The following is a 21,929-nucleotide window of genomic DNA, read 5'->3' on the forward strand; positions in this document are numbered from 1 at the left end:
TTGGTTTGCGACCAAACGATACGCTATTATTAGGACGATAGCGATATCAAGTGTAGGTCGTTATGTGCCATATGCGTTGGTTGTCCTCGTAACCAAATAGTATGGAGATATTGGTATGGCATGTAGGTGAGATGTAGGAGTACATCGTCACTGAACGTGACCAACTACGGAGTACTCTATTGTCAAGGGTAGCTCGTGAAGGGTTGGGTATAAGTGTTCCTTCGATCTGAGATCACCTTGGTGACTTGCAAGCAACTCACTGTATTTTGATGTCGGACTAACTTAGTTTTTAATTCAGTGATGAAAAATTTTTGGATACAGTCAAGTACTTGTCAAGTCGGTGTATGAGTCAAGATGGGATTGACCTCTCTGAATTATTAGGAGATATGCATCAGGGTATTTCAATTTAGCAAAATCTGGGTCCGGATAATCCATGTGATAGATTTGAAAAAGATTAAAATATAATGTGGATGATTTATCTAGAATTAATAGTTAAATCCTATGTTGTCCTCGAGTATTAGGGTCAAAGGGATGAATTATACGATAACCATACGTCAATAGGTTCTTGAATGTTGCTTCGTCTTCATTCAACCTATCTGGACGTCAGATCATCATTGCTAGATGGTTACATCGATTGATTTAAAAAGTTATTCCTATGCTACCAGCTTAAGTTCGAACCTATGGGGTCACACTCAAAAGAAGTTTCTGACTGATCATGTGGCTGATCAACGATTGAGAATCGTTCAAGGGCTTAATCGTCAATTCGATTGATGATTAACTTTATGCAAAAGTTATAATAAATTAATTCACCAAGTATTAATGAATTAATAGAGAATTAATAAGTAATTAAATTATTGATTAGTTCAATTTGATTGAACAAAGATGATTAAATAATATCTAATTGAATTAGATTCAATTAGGTTTGACCCGATTAGATTATGAGATGATCTAATCGCTAAGGAAGAATTATCACTAATTTGATCAGAATTTTGGTTCAATCAATTTTTAATTTTATTAAATTTTTATTAAAAATTTATAAATTTAATTAGATTAGATTTTGTATATTTTATTTAGGCTAAACCAGATGTGATTTGGTTTAGATTCAAATAAGAAAATTAAGAGTCCTTATTGGAATAGGACTCTTCTCCCTTGCGCCAACACAGCTTGCATGCCATATATCTCTACACACAAAATTATTTTGTGTGAGATTTTTTCACATCAAAGACTCATTTTCCTTTTCTATCTCACATCTAAATCTGAATTGGTTTTGATAAAAGAAAGATTCTGAAATTGAATTTCAATATATTCCTTATCAAGAGAATCTATTCTCATCCAGATCAACCTCTTCATGCCAATAAATTTTTTTCTCCTTATATGTATAATATTTTTAGGAGATTTTTTATAAGAGATTAGCTAGAGAATTGAATTATTATAAAAAAATATGAAAAGGGGCATCCCATATTTTTTTGGCATATTTTGGGATGTGAAATTATGAAAGGAGGCAGAATCTTGTAAGAGTTCAGGATCACTAAGACTCTTCACCCTACCTCCTTACACGTCTATAAAAGAGGCTTTTGTGGTTTTTTTTTATATGTGTAAGATACCAGAAGAGAGCTCTTCACATGATAAAAGTTTGGGTATGGTTCATAACGTGAAAAATAGAGAGGAGGGTCCTCTCTCTTAAGGTGTGCGCAAAAATCTGAATTTCAGATTTTTGATTCTAAAAGTTTGCGAAGAGAGAATAAATTAGAAAAAAATTATTTTCTTCTCTATCTTTTTTTTACCTCTTCATCTCCTCCAGAACCATCTTCAACCTCTAAAAAATTTTAGAAATTTAAAGAAAGGATCCAAATCAATCAAGAAGAAGGTCTTCGTGCGAGCTAGCACTCCCGAGAAGACCGATCAGATCGAGGCTTCGAATAGATTTTTCATAGAGATCGGATGCGTGTGCGGCTATGAGCAACCAGCAAAGATCCTCTCCACCATATCTCTTAGTAGCGGAGATCGTCGATCCACGATCAGGTATGGAGTTCTGAAATCAGATTAGAAGTAGATGTGATCTACTGCTCACATGTATGCATGCTGATTTTATCTTCAGTATTTTTCAGATTTTATATGCAACATAACATATCATAGATCTTAGAGTAGGTTGATTTGATGATTAGATCATATGCATGTTTGATTAATTTGATTAATCTAATGGTCTTCTACTGTAATGTTTTGAAAAAGTTTTGAAATACATGCATGAAATCACCTATGTTCTGCAACACCTTCCAAAGTCTATCCACCTCGTCCAGCATCCTCTGATATTGTAGAGTTTCGATCGAATAGCAACAGCAAACTCTAGTTGTACATGCTCTTATTTCGGTGGCTCCATTATCATAAGTAATATTATCTTCTCCATTCATTTCTTTTGATTTTTTGCACTTTTTTCACCACTTCTCCTAGTTTCTCTCCTTTGTTCGTGCCAGAATGATAAGATCACCTCCATCCCTCACTTTTTTCTCCTCATTCTTTCTTTCCTCCTCTTTTCCCCCATCCCTCATTTGTTCTCTCTAATTGATTCCAAAACGACAATACCTTCTTTCTCATCTCCATCCAACCTTCTTTTTGGTCCAAAATGAGTCTTTTTTTCAACTTTTTTGGGAAAAACCAACCTTAAAAAAAAATATTTGCTTTACATTCATTGCTCTTTTTTTATCTACTAAAAAAATATTTAAGCAACTGCCAAATAAAAATCAACTTACAATTCCCAAAAAAAAGAGCCTTTAGCTCTTTTCAATCTTCTTCTATCATCTATTTTTATCTTCATTTATCTGAATTACTATTCTCACTTCATTTTTTTATGGATTTGTTTTTCATTTTATTTTTTAAATGCTTTAGAAGCCGATCGCAATATAAGAGAGTTCTTCATCCATCATTTTTTTTTTACTTGGTAAAAAAAATAAAATTATTTTTTCCACTACTCAAGAGTAATTTAGTATAAAATTCTTGAAAAAATAGGTGGGGCATGCCTCCTCAAGCAACATGTGTCCCACTATACCCCTTTTGACCACCACCTATTTCTTTTTTGCGGGGAGGGAGGGAGATAAGATATGGAAGGCTACTGCTTCCTAACAACAACCCTTGATGTATACCTCTTAGCAAGAAAAAAGAAGAGATGAAGGAAACTAGGAGCCTAAAGGTGCCTAGAGAGGATGCCAAGAATTGCATAGGTCGTAACATCTCTTCCAAGGATGCTAAATAACCGAGGGAATGTATCTTGGTACGCTTGATAAACATTCTCTATTAATTAATGGGCTTACAAGGCAAGGCAAAGGCAAAGGTTTGACCTTTATCCTCCATTCCTTCACTTGAATATGACCTTCTATCTTAGCGAGCGTACAATGCCATGGCAAAGGTTCTAACTTCTACCCCCTTCTCTCCAATAGCATTTTGACACATGTCCGATAGCCATAGGTAGGTTATTAATTGAGGAAGGTATGAGTATAATTTTTTTTTTTTTTTGAGAAAATGGAGGAAGTAAGATGCTTCCACCAACGATTAATGTATTAATTAAAATAGTAATAGTAAGTTGTAAGAATGGAAATGCACACACTAGGATGTGGTCTGTTAGATGGTGTTGTGAATCCAAAGCCCATTACAATAACCCCTCCCCATTATGACTTGAAAAACCTATGATAGAAGGATTATTTATAGGCCTATTATGAAGAATATGTACAGGCCTATTGTAGATCTATAGAGAGTTCTTTACAAACTATACTAGGAAAGCCGTTGGAACTCCCGTGCACTTCTTTTGGCCATTTAAGCGATACTTTGCATTGAGCCTCTGATCGCTGGTGGCCAATCCTGCTTCTTTTACCTTCAAAGAAAATATTAGACAATAATCCTCACTCAATATAAAGGTTCAGATAGAGGACATTAGATGATATTCCTCACTCATAAAGATTCAGAAGTAGGAGATAGTAGAGTTTTTTGCTACCACCTACTATGGTTGAAAGGCGATTTACAGGATTAAGCAGCGGCAGATAATAGATCAAAATCCATAATGATACTTTTTCATGCTGAGAAACCCTATCTGGTCGTGAAGAATAGCACTTCAGCGTTTACTTCCCATTCAGAAAATGGATTTAAAGGAGTGTCTAGTTGGTCCCATCAGAATAGAGGTTTGAAAGTCCTAGGTCTACAAAAAAGTTGTTTAATTTTTTTATTTTTTGTTTTTGCTGTCCATTTTTTTTAGCAGAGAGATAACTGTTTTTTTGACTTTTGAATTTTTTTTTGAAGTACAATTATTAAACTATATCTCAATGTGACTGTTCAGCTTTTTACTTCTTTTCTTTTTTTTTCCTCTCTTCTCCTTGTTTAGCCGAGTTCTTTTTTTCCTCTTCTCCTTCCTCAATCAAGTGCTATGACACTAGATAACTAAGTATGCTAACAGGCGATACGACACCAATAGCATGTTACATTTGGAAAAGGGACATGTGTAACGTTCTGGCAACGACTGAACTCTTCTTTAGTATTGTAAAAATAGATATTATTATCAAAATAGAATCTATAACTAAATAAATCTGGTTTAACATAATTATTAATTGGATAGCCATTTGAACTATTTTAAAATTTTTACATAGGTTATTGATATACTTATATAGTTTTTATTAAATTAAATTTTTAGAACTTCAATTCTCAAGATTTAAAGTTTAGAACATGATTTTTCAAAATCTTCAATTAATTTAATTAATTATTAAAATTTTATTTTTTTAAATAAAAAATATTAATTTTAAGAACATAAATATTTTTATAGTTAATTATTTTAGAAACATAAACATAATGATGGTGGTGGTAACTTGGTGGCAAGGGTGCCAAACAATATGATGAAAATAACAATAGCAATGACAATAATGATAAAAACAATGGTTCAGTAGTAAATTTTTATTTTCCAAATAATACAAGTGATTTGAAAATAAAAGGTAGAAACAATGGCAAAGGTTTTTTATTTTTTTGTTTTTGTGTTTTTTTGTTTTTAAAATAAAAACAAGTAATAGGAGCGACACCTGACGAGCAGATTAGGATTTGGATTCACCATCGAAGTTCGATATAGATCAACCATTTAGGGTTCGAATTGCTCGAGTCCCTCTCCTCCCATTCGATCACTCTCGTTCTCCGCTCCCACGGCGCTAACGTATGCCCTCTTCTCCCTCCTCTCGTTCTCCTCCGATACCCCTCTCGTCTTGGAATAACCTTTTCCTTCTTGGGGATCCAGGGTACCAAATCGGGTTCCCATCGGCATGTAATCAACTCGCTTCATAAACGAAGAAAACGAAACCTTATCGAAATCCAATTCCAAGAGAGGAGAGATGGCGAGCAACAACGGAGAACCGAGCTCTGCCCCGCAGATGGACAGATGGTACAACATCAGATTGGGCTCCTCCTTCAAGGATCCTTCCTCCACCAAATTCTGCACGCTTCGATGTGAGTTGTCGCATCCGAATCTCATGGAAAAAACAACAGATTGATATTTATGATTATCTTTTCCTTTCCTCTCCAGGATTCTGTTGGAAATTATGTATCTTTGTTGGTTTTCGTAGATGAATTCTTATAGACGAATAATTATTTCTTTGTTGGATTTCGCGTGAAATTTTGGCATCAAACTGTATGACTCTGAGGTAATTCTTATAAAAATGTCTGTTTTGCTGTGGATTCTCCTGGATCAACTGCTCCTGTTGCGCTCTGCATGAACTTGCATCTACTTCTTGGGTCATGGAATGTCGGTTTCTGTTTGATTGGTTCCTTTGATAGATTTATGGTTAACATAAACAAATACATAGGTAAAACAATTTATCTCTTGTATTCTATTATCAGGATTATTTTACAATTTTGCCAGGAAAAAACCTTGGTGTGATGAGAAAAGGGAGAAAATGAATAATATACTAGTTGTGCAATTAAGACATGATAAGATGAACCTGATGCAAATATTGGAAAGTGGTATTACTCATATTCATTTTGTTTTAGCTGGTCAAACTTTGTCATATTTAGCTTCCTCTTTTAATGGTCAAATGATGGTAACATGGACAAACCTTTCTGGAGCATTACATTTCAGATATCAATGATGTGGTTCTTCTGATAATTCTGGGCAGACATATCAAACCACCCTTAACAGGTCAAAAATATTAAGTCTTATGCAGTTATGTTTACTGATACAACATTGCTAGTCTCATTTCAATTCATGGTATTTGCTACTTAATGATGTTTGACCAAATTCAACCGAATTAGTGAAGTAGTTTCTTTTTCTTGTTGTTGCTTAAGGTGGTGAAGAACTGCACAGATGCCTTTTGAAACCTGACTAAACGCCATATTTAGATGCTTGAGTTCATGAGGGATTCTGAGGGGAGATTTGTCTGCATGAAGATATGTCATAACCATGTCCCATTAGTCAGATTCTTCGTGTCTTCACTCTTTGCTAGCATTGAATTAGATAACTTCTATTTCTTTTTGTACTTTGATGGATAAATTTGGAATTTAACTATCTACAAAATTACGTTGGCTTTGCATCATTATATGTTAGGTGTTAGCACCCTTTCCAAATTTTGTAAAGTTTTTGCAACTTGCAAGATTGGGATGTTAGTGAGCTGAGTCAAACTACTTCCCAGACTTGAGTTTTTTTATACAATGTTTGTGGAACTAGTTTGTCTGCTGCCTATTTAAAACTATGGATATGTTTGACTTGGGCTAGGCCAGTTGAGATCTCTACCCGAGGCAGCAGTATATTGTGTATGAGAGGAGGAAGGATGAAAATATGGAAGAGGAACGAGGGTTCAGTTCATGTAGATTTTGAGTTCTTCCCTATTATGGAGTTTCCCAGACTCCTAGTCCACTTAGAAGTCTGATAGCACACCATTATAAGGATTTGATCAGTCTTCTTGAGAAGTGGGATCTGCCCAGAACTAGGCATTTTGTCCTTTATATATTTTTGGTAGATATATTGCTTTTTTTTAAATAGTTCATTTCTTAAGTTTTCTTTCCTTCTGTTTGTTTCTAACATGTTCTAATTGTAGGATTACTATTTCATTAGTGGTGAAATACTTAAAAGAGAAATTTTAAGGGATTTCCACCCCATGGTAAAACCAAAGCACCTCTTCTCTTCTTTGACTAGAATTCAGTCTCTCAGATGTTTTAGCATTTAAAATAGGTTATTACAGTCTTGTTATGAAGAGTCCTTCTCCATCCTTTCGTAACAGTTTCATGGCGATGACTAAGGTTTGGGAACCTGGTTTCAATCTTGGTTTTGCTTAATTTAATTAGCTTTAGTCCAGTGGCTTTGGCTCCAATTTCAATGGTTTTGGACTAAAATTCAAAAAGCATACACAAAGTCAAATAAATTAGGAGAAAATTAGAATGAAAATATAAGTCCAGTCAAAAGTTAGAGTTTTAACAAGTGATTTCATGTTGAGGTAGTCAAGATTTTTTTTTAAAAAAATAATTTGATAAAATCATGTTTGCAGCATAATATATCTGAATATTTCCCTTGGAAAAGGAAACAAATCTTCTAATATCTCATGTGAAAGGGGCTGAGGCTAGCCTTAGCGACTGAACTCTTACTCTCACATGGAGCCCTGCATGGGGAGTCAAGGTAAAAACAAAATGTATCTTTCTTTTGGTTCATCTCCTTAAATTCTGCATGGGAACTATTATAGTTCAAACGAGGATTGTGACATACTCTCTTCTTCAACTTGAATTTAATAGGAAACTAAAACAGTCTCCTCTATAATTTAAATAGGAAAGTGCAGATTTGGTTTCATGCATAATTCACTTTTAACTTTTCTGGTTCCCCCTTTGATATGGAGGATCGCACTCGTGTTATCTTTGCAGAAGGACTCTAAATCTGTGTTTGGTTGGATTTATGAGAGGGAGGATGGAAAAGGTTGGAAGGATAAATGGCCTCCATCCACTATTTGGTTTAAAAAAAAATTTAGAAAGGATGGATGAAAAAGAGGAATTGCCCATTCATCTTGGCCCACCAATTTATATCCTTCCAATTATTGTCCATCTATCCTGCTCTATCTATTTGTATTCTCCGAAATTGAAGGATGCAAGGAAGGATAGATGGACCATGTGAGGGATACATTTTTGTATTAACAAAATTATCCCTCATTAATCTTTTTTGACAAAACTATAATGCTTCTTAACTTTTTTATTTATATTGTTTATATATATATTTTTTATTTCATCTATACTATTAAATTTTATTACTAATTATTTTAATTTTATTATATAATTTTCATAATTATAATAAATAATTAGAGTTGACTTCTGTTTTATATTTTATATTTTTAATTAATATTTATATAAAATTAATTAACTATTTAAATTAAATTATAAATACATATAAATAAATTAATTCATTAATAATTAATTTATAAAATTATTTATTTAATTAAATTAAGTTAAAATTAAAAATTTATGTAATTTTTGTATAATTATGAATTATAAAGATTATAAGTTTATATATTGTTACTTCTTTAGTATAAATAAGTCTTGTAAATTAACAATAATAATATTTTTTATCAAAGGGTGGTATAATAAAAATGTCATACAAATATCATCCATCTTACCTTTCATTTCTCTTATACTAAATAGAGCGGGACATCATTCCCATCCATCCATGTTTCACGATAAATGAGAGGATGGATGGACACCAAATATATGAGAGGATGGATGGATCTTCCATCCATTCTCACCGTCATCCATCTTTCCTCCTTTACCCATCCTTTGTACTAAATAGAGGGTAATTGCTGTATCTTCGATGATCAAGACCATCCATCATGGAGATGGACAATCTAGCATGTGATCTTTGTATTATTCTATATCACCTGTATTGCACATGTCAAGATCAATTCTTCTTTCTTTTTTTTTTTCTTCTTTGCAATCTAATACTTGACATTTTGAGATCCCTATGAGATTGAGTTTTATTTTTTGGGGCTTTATGAAATGTAATGCTGCAATGTATTCAAATCTTCTCAAAACTTGCAGTGCTTAATTTAGGTGAACTGCTTCAATGTATTACAGAAATGAAGACAATAAAAGGGCATAAATAACTCATGTATACTATGAATATGGAGAAAGATGAATTGCACCTTGGGCAAGGAAGCACTGCCGCCATAATACCATCTTCCTTGACCCTTACTAAAACCATGTCTTAGCCATCTGCCTTGGGGCTATAAAGTTTTCCAACCCCATTCCTACTCCACCATGCAATTAAAGTCCCCTTCTTCAGTGGGAACTGCAGACGAGATCACAAGACTTGTCTATGTTGGTGGCATGGATCAATATCGCAAGAGGGTTACTTGTTAGTTCTGGAAGTGCTTTTGTTTCCTCTCAAACCTTACCCTGTCCTCTTCCTAGCTTGCTTTTCTACCTGCATTGCCTTTGGCCCTGTTACGTTTTTGCAGTGATGGGTCTTCATTTTCATTTTTATTCTTTTAGTGGTGGTTGCATGAGTGGCAGGGGGTAGGGAGAGGAGAGGCGGAACAAAGGGAGGGAGAAGAGGTTTAAAAATATGAGCTCTTCTTTTTTTAAAAAGAAAAATTCAGAAGACGAGATCTGAGCCATCTATATTTGAATCTGTTGGTGGAAAATTCAGGAGTATTTGTGGCCAAATAACATTTATAGCAACTCAAAATAACTCTCATTCTCTCTTACAAATATAACACATCTTCAGTCCACTTCTCTCTCATGTCAAATGGTGACATCTAAAACTCACTTATCAAGAGCCCAGTTTTGCATAAATTTTTGTAACAACTTGCAGTTCCATGCAACCAGATGGAGAGAATAGGAAGGCGTCATTTTTTTTTTTTTTTTGGATGTCAAACATTTTGCAGCATGTCTTTGCTATGTTAGGCATCAGCACTATGGTAGCATATCTTTGCTATGTTAGCCATCAGCACTATGGTAAATCATGTTCATAGTAACTTACTAGTTGCTCTTGTTTGAACCCAATTGTATATATTTTAAACTTGGCTAAATTATAAAGTGGACTCCAATGGACTCCAAGCTAGTAGACTAACTGAAAGAATCTCTGAGGCATCAATTTCATTATTATTGTTATTTAGTGACTTGTTAAAGAGCATCCTGTTGTTTTGTAAGAATAGGGATGACAAACCCTCTGCTTGCTTCTATGTATGGTTTCTTAATTTGCGTGTGGAAAACGAGAAAAGGCCTTCCTTTTTTGGAGTAATGTCTTGTAAGCTGCACACTCTTGATTGTACCAAAATTTGAGTGTTCTTTTATCAAGAAAGCATTCCAACACTTGCTCCTCGATGGTACAATGATTTTCTCTAGAGCTGGTGCTTGTCAGATTGGTATATGATTGGATGCTGATGGAATGCCTGCTCATGGATCACCAGATTGTGTTCTTTAGGTTTATGATTGTGTTTTTATTTAACCTTACATATGAGTGGCCACTTTAGTGTCGTCCAGAGTTGCCTCAGTTTTTCTATTTTATCAAACAATATAAAGTTCTAGAACTTCTTGATTTCTACAGTTGCTTCCACATAGCATAATTCTAGAGTCAACACATTAAAATTGGGTCTATGGCTCTCTGAAATTTACAGATGAATTTAAGCCAGCCTCAATTGATAAAAGCCAAGCGGGATCACTGCATAAGAGTAAGGAGAACAGGGTCACTGTGGAATTCCACAACAATCAGCCTGGGAAGCCAAAGGTGACCTTCGAGGGAAGCAGTGAAGACTGCAAGGACAATGATGGGGTCTTATTTTTTGATGGGGAGACCTTTCGGTTAGAGAGATTACATCGTGCTGTGAAGAGATTGAGGCATGTTCGGCTGCCTGGGGAGTCTGCTGCTGCAGCTAATATGATATCTGCAGCTTCAACTGGAACAAGCATAGAGTCTCGTTCTCCTCCACTTGGAAAGATTGCAAAACCACAGACATTGGGCAAAAATATAATGCATTCAGTGCCTGTAAGTTCTATTCTACTACTGAAACTAAGTTATAATTGCTAATTCATTTACTTTATTAGTTGTTTATAGTTGTCTTTGTACTAGCATTACATATAGTTGTAGAATGAGAACCTAACATGGTGAAAGCATATGAACTACATTATTGTCTTTTTTTTTGTTATTTAGAAAAATATTAGAATAAACATTTTTATCTGCAGATTTCATGTCTTCGTCATAATTGGCTGACTAGACATGCTATATGCATGCATGCATGTTTTTTGCTTTTCATTAACAATATCCATGACAAGAGTGGATTTAACTTTGTGTTATAGCCTGCAGATGATCCAGCCTTGTCGTTTATAAAGGGCAGTCTCATGCTATTATTTACTGCATACTAGCAGATGGTAGCCTATTTTTCCTGTAGCTAATGATAAAGACAATAGTAAAAACTTGACTGCACCAAACAGGCAAATCATATGCAACTATGACATGACTTTTAAGCTTAATTCCATGTGTATCAAGTTGGCGTATAATTTTTATCATTCATTTCTTGACATGTTAAGCACCTGACAGACTATTCACCTACTAGGTAAATAGTATGATTTGATTATTGGGCTTCATGTGGAAGCAATGATTTTATTTGATACTTCTCTTGTGGGGGAGATGTCCCTGGTTTGAACTGGATGGTGGCCTTTTCATTTTTTTCACCAAAAAAAAAAAATTCTTATATCCGATCAATTGTCAGTCTGCAATGTACATTTTTGAAGATGACAAATGGCAATGCTGTATCAAGTATTTATCTTGAAATGAAATCAATGATACAACAAACAAAGTGAAAGGCAAGGGAGAAGGTTCTTTAGGCTGCTTTATAAGCCAGTAGAATGCAATGAACCCAAATTAAAGCTAGAAGAAAAAAAAAATGAAGATGAGTATTTTGTCTGCTAGAAGGAAAATGTTTAGTATATCACTCATTATTGTTTCTGTAGAAGGGTAGAAAGCAAACAACTGGGGACATGATGCAAAAGACTCTTTGCAAAATTGGAAATATAGAAGAAAGGTTGTCCACATGCAGTTCATCTCTCATTTATGCTTGGATTGTTTATTTAGGTTTCACTAGCTTAAATCTGACCTGGTCAAGGATTTCATATTATTTTTTTAAAAAATATTGTCAACAATTGATGCATTCCTGGTCTCATGTCTAACTCTAAAAGCAGCCTGCTTACTTTTTGTCTGCTTCCGCTGCCCATTTATCCGGTTTGGTCCTCATTGGGTTGACCTACATTTGAGCTAGCTTGTGGCTACTTGTGAGCTCAAATTGAGCTTCTGATGTGCAATTTAGTTTGAATATTCATGTTTGAGTTTGTCTTCACCGTGCTCGTGTTCTGAATAGGCAGACTAAAACTTAAGAGAGATATATTAATGTTCTGTATGGATGTCTAAAATATTCCTATCTTCTGAAATTCAACATCTGATAAAGTTCAATTTCAGCATCTGTATTGATGTCTAAAAGCTATCTAAATACTCTTGCCAAATTAGTTTAGTTGAACTCAGATATCGCCGGAGTCTGAAGATTGAAGTATCTGTTATCAGTGCCAGAAGGAAACCGTCTTATAATTATATCATGGTTCAGATGAAAATATTTTGCTGAAGCATCAGTTCAGCCATCACTTTTGCAAAACACTTGGTTTGGTGAAGATCACTAGGGTCAAAATGCTGAACACCTGGCTGCTTTAAATGGTATTTTAGCTTTATGTTATCTCTGTCTAGTTTAGTTGATAGGCTATTAGGTTTTGGCTTGACCTTGTCCATCTGCCAAAGCTGACACAATTTAATAAACATTTAGTAGTTGCTTGATGAAGCCCTAGGTGAGAAGAAGACTGTTATTTTTTCTGTGCTGATGACATTAGATCTGAATTTGTCTTTGCTTTTTTTTTTTTTTTTTTTTTTGCTGAAAACAGTAGGAAAGTATAACTTTTTCTGATTGTCATCAGATTAATTATGTGCTCTTTGAAAACCCTTTCATGGCTAAAGACAGAAGAAGTTCTATGTAGTAGGACTCTATAATGAGCTTGGGTAAGACTTTCTCCCTAAGAAATAATAAATAGAAGCAAACAAAATATTCTTGAGATTCGAAAAACAGTAAAACTCATCTCTCTATCAAACGAATGTAGAAATCCATCATGTTCCATTCAAAACACCATTTTAATGTTTTAAAATCTTTTTTACCCAACCTAGACCTAAAGTAGGACCTGGAAACACTAATCTATTCTAAAATAAGACTTCAACGAAATCCTGCAGAGGTACAGCCCTAGAATTAAGAAGGAAAATTGGAAATCAAATATAAGATATCCAATTCACTTCTTCTCATACTAAAAGTAAAGAAAAAATAATTGAAAATAAATAAAGTAAACCTAAAACCAATTGAAACCTAGACTTTGTCATTACTGGGTGGCCACAATTTATTCCTATGCCGCTCTCCCCTTTAGAAGAGGCAATCTCTATATCAGTGATGAAAATTTATTATGAATTAGGTATAAAAGCATGAATTATCAATGGATAAACATGCTATGTTGTCATCTATTAGCCTTAAAACCATTTGATCATTATGAAAGTTATGAACTGACAAAACCGATATGATTTGTCATACTGATTTTATGAATTCTTAAACTCTATTTTTCTACTATAAAAAATAAAATTTTAATATGAAAAGGAACACTTTTCTGAAAATGAAAAGTTCCCATCAGGTTTATCATACAACCATTTGAATATATCTTTTATTTCTATTGGAGAAATTGATAGCTTGAAGGAATCAAAGGTATTTTATTTTCTCACGTGTATGATGAATAGCGATTAATGATTTCATACTGATCAGTGAAGTATTCAATTCCTTACATAGAGCAACCTGTGGAAAATTCTGTGGCACAGAACAATATTTAATAAACATGTGTTTGCTTTAAACAATGGCTAAAAGCAAAAGATATTGAAGGTTTCATAGCATACAACAGTGCTAAGAAAGATGCAAAAGGTTGGTAAGGCTAATTACATAACCTATGAAACCTTCTATGATAGATTGGGTTCAAAAGAAGGAAAGGATGAAATTTATAAAATAGCTAAAGCTAGAGAAACGAGCTGATCAAATTAGATTATTGAAAGTGAGGATGATAGGATACTGTTGAAAGATGAGAAAATTAAAGAAAAATAGAATAATATAAAAAATTGTTAAACAGGGTTTTTACCAAAGAAATCTTTATTGGAAACTACAGTCAGGGAGAATTCAAGTTTCTATTTGTATGATTCATAAAAGAGAAAAGGAAATAGTTTTGAAAATAATGAAAAAAATTAAGGCATCAGGACCAGATGAAATATCTATTGAGGTTCAGAAAACCATGGAAGATATTGGGTTTGATTAGCTTACTAATCTATCTAATGAAGTTATGAGAACTAATAAAGTACCAGATATCCTTCTTCACAACCACCATCCATGTTAATTTAGATCTTCCTCTTCTTTTGTTACAACCTTCAACACAAAGTAAAATACCTCTCCTTGCAAGAGCCTCCTCAAATTTTCGTTGTATATACCCATACCATCACAATCAATTTTCCATCTCTTTATTAAGCAAAGATGGTGTAGATTAAGAAAATTGATTAATAAATGAGATGGTATCTGTCTGCAAGAACAAAGATGATGTACAAAATTGTTCCACTATGAATTATGGAAAAGTAATATTGGATAAAGATTAAGAAAAATAAATCTATTTCAGATAACTAAGTTGGATTTATGCTTGAAAAATTGATAATGGGGGCATTTATATAATTGATAGAAAAATATAGCAAAAGGGGAAAAGTCTACATCTTGTCTTACTAATTTAGAGAATGCTTATGATAGGGTGCCAAGAAAAGTTACTTGGTAGGCTTTAAGAAGGAAGGGTATACATAAACAATATATTGAAATAATTGAGAACATGTATGATAGGGCAATAATATATATTAGTAGTTGCTGTAGTACAATTTTTTTTCCATTTACCATTGACTTACATCAAGGATCAGCATTAAGCCTGCAAGTTTTCATAGCTAATTTTCAGGAAAACGTACCATCATGTACATTATTTGCGGATGATGCTAGTATTGATTGATTAAAAGAAAACTAGATACATACTAAATTAGACATATGGAGGACCACTTTAGAGGATAAGGGTTTAGAAATTAATACAACATAAGCACAGTATATGGAATGTAAATTTAGTGAGAATGGAAACAAAGATGTAACATCAATTAAGATTGATGAACAAGAGATGCTACTAAGTGACCGATTTCATTGTTTAGGATCTATTATACAGAATAATAGGGAGATATATGAAGATATATGTAAAAGAACTAGAGCTGGTTGGACGAGGTGTACAAGTGCATCTGAAATAATATTGGTAATTGTATACCTTAATGACCAGAGAAAATTTATTATTGAATACTATTGAGTATTATTGAGTATTATTTTGGGGCACAAAGAAAGTATATGGATATATTGGGTGTGGCGAAAATGAAAATGTTAAGATGGATGTATGGTAAAACTAGAAAAAATAGATTAAGAAATGAATATATTAAAGAGCTATAAGAGTTGCACAAATTAAAGACAAAGTGATGGAAAATCGATTGAGCTGGTATGTATTAAGAAAAGATAGATTAAGAAAAGAATATATTAAAGGAGATATAGTAGTTGTACAAATTAAAGACAAAGTGATGGAAAATTGATTGAGAAAGTATAGATATATACGATGAAAATTTTAAGGAGACTTTTAAGGAGAGGTACTTCAGTTTGTATTGAAGGTTCTAACAAAAGAAGAGAGATCTAAATTAACATGGATGGATGTTGTGAAGAAGGATATGGAGAAACTTAGAATAACATCAGAAGTGGGTCTGTAGGAGTACTTAGTGAATGAAGATTCATAAAGCCAATCCCAAGCAGTTGGGAAATGGCTAGATGATTATGAATAATATTTAGTAAAAAAGAAAAAAAAAAAGAAAAAGACAAATATTCCTTATTTTTGGTCTAATTGTTCTTTATCCTTGTTCATGTAAGTCTTTTTTTCTCCGCTTCTTGCTATAAATATAAACTAGCTTTTCTAAGATCAGATGTAGTTTAGATATACATCTTAGTAAGGATCCTAAGGGTTATTGCTTTTGCACAAAGATATATATCTTCCATATAACATTCATCCTTTTTGTCAGAAAATATCTACCACTCATACAAAGGTAATTTTTGTCATCCTTCTATTTTGGTGGTAATGCAGGTTGAGGTAGAACGAATTGATATTGGTGAGCCAGAAAGCCCAGGTACATCTTGCAGTTTTATACTATCTATTTCTCTCACTTACTATGTGTGTATCTTTTGATAAGACATTTATTAGTAAAAATACCATCAACGAATTTGGGGAATCATCAATCCAAGTTTAAATCTTCAACAAGCACTGCATGCGGTGCCAATATATGGTGCTGCTTCTTGTCTGATCTTCTAACAGGAAAGTGCATGCATTTTTGAAAGATTTTCTTAGGGATTGTGCATCTTGAAGAGTTAAGCTTATGACCAAGAAGTCTTTATGTTGAGTGCATATTGAAATCTATGACATCGATTGAGCCTATGTTCCAACAATAATATTATAAAGTCCCAACTTGATCCATAGCTCAGTCCTTTAGTTACAAATGCTTCAATCAATTTGGCAGATGTCGCTCGAACCATTTTCTTCGACATCGCTGCAATTAACACACCTTTGTGACCTCAAACCACCCATCCAACACCGGTTTTTCCTTTTTAGAGTAACATACTGAAATTTGTTAGACACCATCCAGTGAAGTCCATCTTTCTTGTAATCAAGCTTCTGTCCTATCACTAATCCCTTGTTTACTGTAGAATTCTTTGAATAGCCAGCAAGCTTTAGAAACTGTTGTCCACAGTTCTTGCTTATGTCCTCTTATGATGAAGTTTCCAAAATGCCCAAGCAAACATGCCAAACTTAGTCAACCCCTCCATACCCATCTTATTAGAAACTTCTTGTGCCCAATCCCAAATGCTTTCAACTTTGCTTTGTTCACTTGTCATCTAAAGAGGTAAAGAGCTCCAAAAGTTTCACTCCAAGAAACATTACTTTAAGCTTTTGCATTACTGTGTTATCCTTTCACCATGTAGTTTGCATAATTCATCTTTCCACTTTGTCTTTTTCTTTGAATCTGCCTTGTTTAGGAGAATTTATTTTGCCAGCATTTGACGTGGATTTTTTTTTCCTGCAATGTTGGACTTAAAAAAATTGCTCAATTGACCATTTTATCGAGCAGCTCTCTCCACCAGCTGTGTCCAATTTAGAGCTACTTTCTTCTTGCTCGATTATCTAGGGACAAGCACTCCTATTGGCTATATTGATATATATAATCATCATATAGATTTCTGAGGTGTCGACAAAATGTATGTGTAATGTGAAAGTCATATTCTTCAGTAATGTCTGAATCACTCAATTTTTTAAATCCATTTTAGTTCCACTGATACGAGTAAGTTTCGTTTAGCAAAGAATACATGCTACTTGGTTCAAATTTATGGTCGTTAAAATAGGGACTTAATGTGGTTATGGCATGAAAGGAACATAGCCAATTTTCCCTTGCCAAAATCCTTTTTATGCCATCAGTAACTACTGATACAATATGTATCCAATTGTTAATGTCCTCATTTCTTTCTCTTATCTGTTTCCATTGAGTGTTGTTGGAACCACTAATTACCTTGGCATGGATGACCATATTTACAAAAAAGTTAAGTCTTCCCGTTCTGCATTGAATTAAAATGACCTTTACTTTCTTTAAAGTCTTCATCCTGAGGTTTATCCAAAAAAAAAAAGAAAACATTCATTCTGGGAGCCTGTTACGTGTTTTCTCAAGGTACATCGTTCTTATCAGGATTTTAAATTTTGTGGGATGAAGGTGTCCTAGGTTTTTTATGGAATGGGACATCCCGCTGTCCCATCCCGTCCTGTCCCGGCGGCAATCCGGATTATGCATCCTAATAGATATCCTCTATCTCTCTTTTCCCTTCTTTCTTTTCTTCTTTTCTTTCTTTTCTTTTATCTTTTTTTCTTTCTTTTCATTTTCTTTCTCACTTCTTTTCTTTTTTTCTTTTTCTTCTTTCTGCCTTCCTTCCCCATATAGATAGGTCTTGGGGTTCCAACTTGTCCCATTTTCTCAAAGGAACAGGATGGGATGGTCCGAACACCCCCCAATCCCGTAGGGATGTAAAACCCTGGTTCTTATATCTCCTACCAAAGTCATAATTTACAGTACTTTCTTTTCTTATCAAGTTATATAAAGGTCTAGACAGGTACTATTTGAGCATTATCAGTTGGTTGATGTTCTCAGATTTGTATTGTTGTTTCAAATTCATCCGACTTTTCAGTTAAGCAATGTTAGCATCTCCTATATAATTTTGTTATTTTCTTCATGGGAAGGATTTGTTTAAAGTTGACTTCATTTTGCAAGCCACTTGTCTCTCCTATGCTTTGACTATTTCTTGTTTTGTGATATTATCTTGGGTTTTTGTGTGCATACCCTCCAAAATATTGGAATTAGGATTTATTTAAAGTTGACTTAATTTTTTAAGCCACTTGTCTCTTCTGTGCTTTGACTATTTCTTGTTTTGTGATATTTTCTTGGGTCTTGTATACATACCCTCCAAAATATCAGAATTTGCATGAATACCCTCCCAATATTAATATTTGTATGTATACCGTTATAAAATGCTTGTTTTTTATGGATATCCTTCTTTTTTTCTTGCATATATATCCACACCATCTAACGTCATTAAGAAATTAATGGTTTAAAATTTAAATAACTAAAATACATAAACATATAAAAAGAACATTTATAAGGGTATACATGCAAATAGTAGCTTTGCGAGAGTACTGATACAATTTTACATATTGGGGAAGGTTTACATGCAAAAAAATCTAATTTATTTTTGTTTATTTTAACTTGTTCTATCATCCAAATTAGTTTAGTACTCAATGTTTTCTATGAATGCATTGCTCAGAAAAAAGATAGATTCGACAATTAGATAACAAAGAGAGTTATGGAAATAATTCTTTCACTAATGATGAGATTATTTTACTTTATTTTTCTTTGTTTATAGCAACCATTATATCTTATTTCATTGAAAACAGCTTATAATATTTATTGTTATAGATACATGTAAAAGGGTTTATATTAGAATATAGAAAGAGATTAGAATCTCTTAAAGACGGATGATAGATTGTAATGATTAAGCCTCCTAGCTACTATTGTGTTCATGGGTGGAACAACAACATTAATCATCCCCCAGCAAAACCATCGAAGAATTTCAGAATCCTTAAGACTCACTAATAACTTCCGGTCATCCTTATATAGGGTACTTTAAGTCACTTTTTTTATAGCTTCAATTTTCTAGAAAAAGAAATGACCTAATGTATGGGACTCATCTAATCATTATGATTTTAAATCAACCACTTGCCTTTTCTTTAAATAATCCTGACCATTATCATGTAAAAAAAGATACAATGAACAAAGAACTCCGGTGGTTTGAGAGAGACTTAGATTCCCATGGTGAGAACTCTTGCAAAAGGAAGAGAGGGAGAAGAGAGCAATCGCATAGGAAGAAAGAAAGTTCAACGGATCGGATCAGTTTCTAGCGAGATCCATTAGCCTACCATTCGCTTCAGGGGTAAAAAGATAATTTCATGATTTTAATTAATTTTAATTTAAATAAATATAATTTTGGCTAATGACATCAACTGAATCGTTATGTTAAAGGTATTCATGCAAAAATAGTATTTTGTGAGGGCATAAATGCAATATCAATTTGGAAGGATATTCATGCAAATTTTAATATTTATGAGGGTATTTATGTAAAAATTCAAGGATTTTTTTTTTATGTATATCCTTCTGAATATATAAAATTAAATGAATATCCTTATCAAATTATTATTTATATGTGTACCTTTATAAATATTTATTTTTGTATGTTTACTCATAAAGGATATTTAATTTATTGCAATTTTAAACCGTTAACTTCTTAATGGCATTGGATGGCATTGGTGCATATGCAAAAAAAAAAAAAAAAGTGTACACACAAAACAAGTGTTTTATAAGGGTTATATGCAAATATCAATCTGGAGAGGGTATTTACACAAAGTTTTTCAATGTTTAGGAGGGTAAGTATGCAAAAAACCCTATTATCTTCTGTAATCCATGCATATTGAGAAGTTTCTTTAGATAAAACCATGATTCACATGGGAGGAAAAAAAAAAGAGTGTCAGTATGGGTAATTTAATGGTTTAGATGTTGCTAACAGGTGAGACTATTCTTGCGAAAGAACACTTACTGAAACATAAAACATCATTATAATGGCGAGGGGACAGCCACCTGATGTAGGGTAGACCCCCAAGGAGTGGGGAGCCCAACTCTGTTGAGTCTAGTAGTAAATTGGTGCACTACAACTTTGAAATGCACTGTGATGCCGTAGTGAACTTTCCTGCATTTTAAGGCCCATATATAACTTTGGCTTATTGTCCTTTACTTTGACATTTTCTAATCACATTGCATTTCATTCTGTTCGGCATTGATCATTGTCACAGGTCCAAAACCCACAAATAAGAGCACCAGCCAGCAATCTATTCCTCCAAATTCATCATCGATGTCCCCTGATCCAAAATCTTATGAACCAGAGGAGAACCTGGATATACTCGGCGATGATGACAGAGGGACACCAAATAAGACAAGTGCTGGAGGACCGACAGCGGCTGTTGGGTTTGATATCAACATTCCAAGTCAGAATGAAACTGATGATGAGATTGCAGATGTGGATGTAAGTGATGAAGCAGATGAGGGGCCCAATGCTGCTGAAGCTCTGCGAGCTCAGGTGAATGCAGAGGAGGAACAGCAACAGCAGGAGACCTCCAGCTCCAGCAGCAGCAGCGGAAGTGGCAGCAGTGGTAGTGGCAGTGGGAGTGGGAGCAGCAGCAGTGATAGCGATGGCAGCGATGATGACTCGGCTAGTTCTGGTGGTGATATTGAAATTTGAGAACCATTCAGGCTTGATAGCATCTTGGTGGATATCGTCAGGTGTGGCAAATGGAAATTGTGGGTTTGTGAGATTACGAGCACTTCGAGCAACACCGACTACATAATTGGCCTTCTTTACCTTTACATGAGTGTGGAATTACAATGTCTTTCGCCTTGTCAGTAATCTGTGCAGCTATCACTGTCATTCACCTTGTCGGTAATCTGTGCAGCTGTTGTAATCTGTTACCAAAAAACCTCCTGGATAAGCCAATCACAAAAAAAAAAAAAAAAAAAAAAAAAAAAAAAAACCTCCTGGATAAGCCAATCACAAACTAAAAATAAAAAGGAAAAAAGGTTCTCTCTTTCTGTCACCTTGTTGTAATCTGTTACCAAAAAAACCTCCTGGTGAGCCAATCCTGACCAATGACAAACTAAAAATAAAAACAGAAAAAAGGCTCTCTCTCTCTCTCTGGCGATTTCTTTGTAGTTCATTTTGGAGGCAAGGAAAATTTCTCATCTATTTTGTCATTCATAGCCGGCCAATTATCTCGTCTGGATCCAGGGGAGTGTACAAAATCGACTAGTTTAGGAATAAAATTCATAATGGAGCTGGCAATGTAGGCCATCATAGAGGGTGGGTTTAGTTTAATGTTATATTTTTTTTTTCATATCTTACATTTAAAGTCAAATAAGAATCGGACTTTCCTATTAATGGAGTCTATTAGTTTCATAATTAAAATAATAAAAAAAATATACAAAAATCTTGGTAACTGTTTATATTTCTTTTTTTTGTTGTCAAGTTTTTTCATCTATTATCTAACTCATCAACTATTTTTTCATTTACAAGTCCTTTCTTTCGAGTCTTTTTCTCTTCTTCCAAATCTTTTTTTTTCTAAGATATTTATATCTA

The 21,929-nt window shown here is 33.8% G+C and overlaps 1 protein-coding gene across 3 annotated transcripts in view; it reads left to right on the top strand.

The window, feature by feature from the left end:
- LOC105034476 (uncharacterized) overlaps positions 1-21,240 on the top strand; it is a 75,060-nt gene extending 53,820 nt beyond the window's left edge. Inside the window, exons 1-5 of one of the 3 annotated variants that reach the window (XM_010909658.4) lie at positions 5,045-5,179; positions 5,261-5,469; positions 10,608-10,975; positions 16,240-16,282; positions 20,593-21,240. In XM_010909658.4, coding sequence (XP_010907960.1) covers positions 5,355-5,469; positions 10,608-10,975; positions 16,240-16,282; positions 20,593-21,038 — 972 coding nt within the window. In that variant the 5' untranslated portion in view covers positions 5,045-5,179; positions 5,261-5,354 and the 3' untranslated portion in view covers positions 21,039-21,240. Of the gene's footprint in view, positions 1-5,044; positions 5,470-10,607; positions 10,976-16,239; positions 16,283-20,592 lie in introns of those variants that run through there. The other 2 variants (XM_019847006.3, XM_073251787.1) reach the window with 2 other exon arrangements.
- Positions 21,241-21,929: the final 689 nt, after the last annotated feature.

The sequence above is a fragment of the Elaeis guineensis genome, chromosome 2, assembly GCF_000442705.2.
Source record: "Elaeis guineensis isolate ETL-2024a chromosome 2, EG11, whole genome shotgun sequence".
Lineage (NCBI taxonomy): Eukaryota > Viridiplantae > Streptophyta > Magnoliopsida > Arecales > Arecaceae > Elaeis > Elaeis guineensis.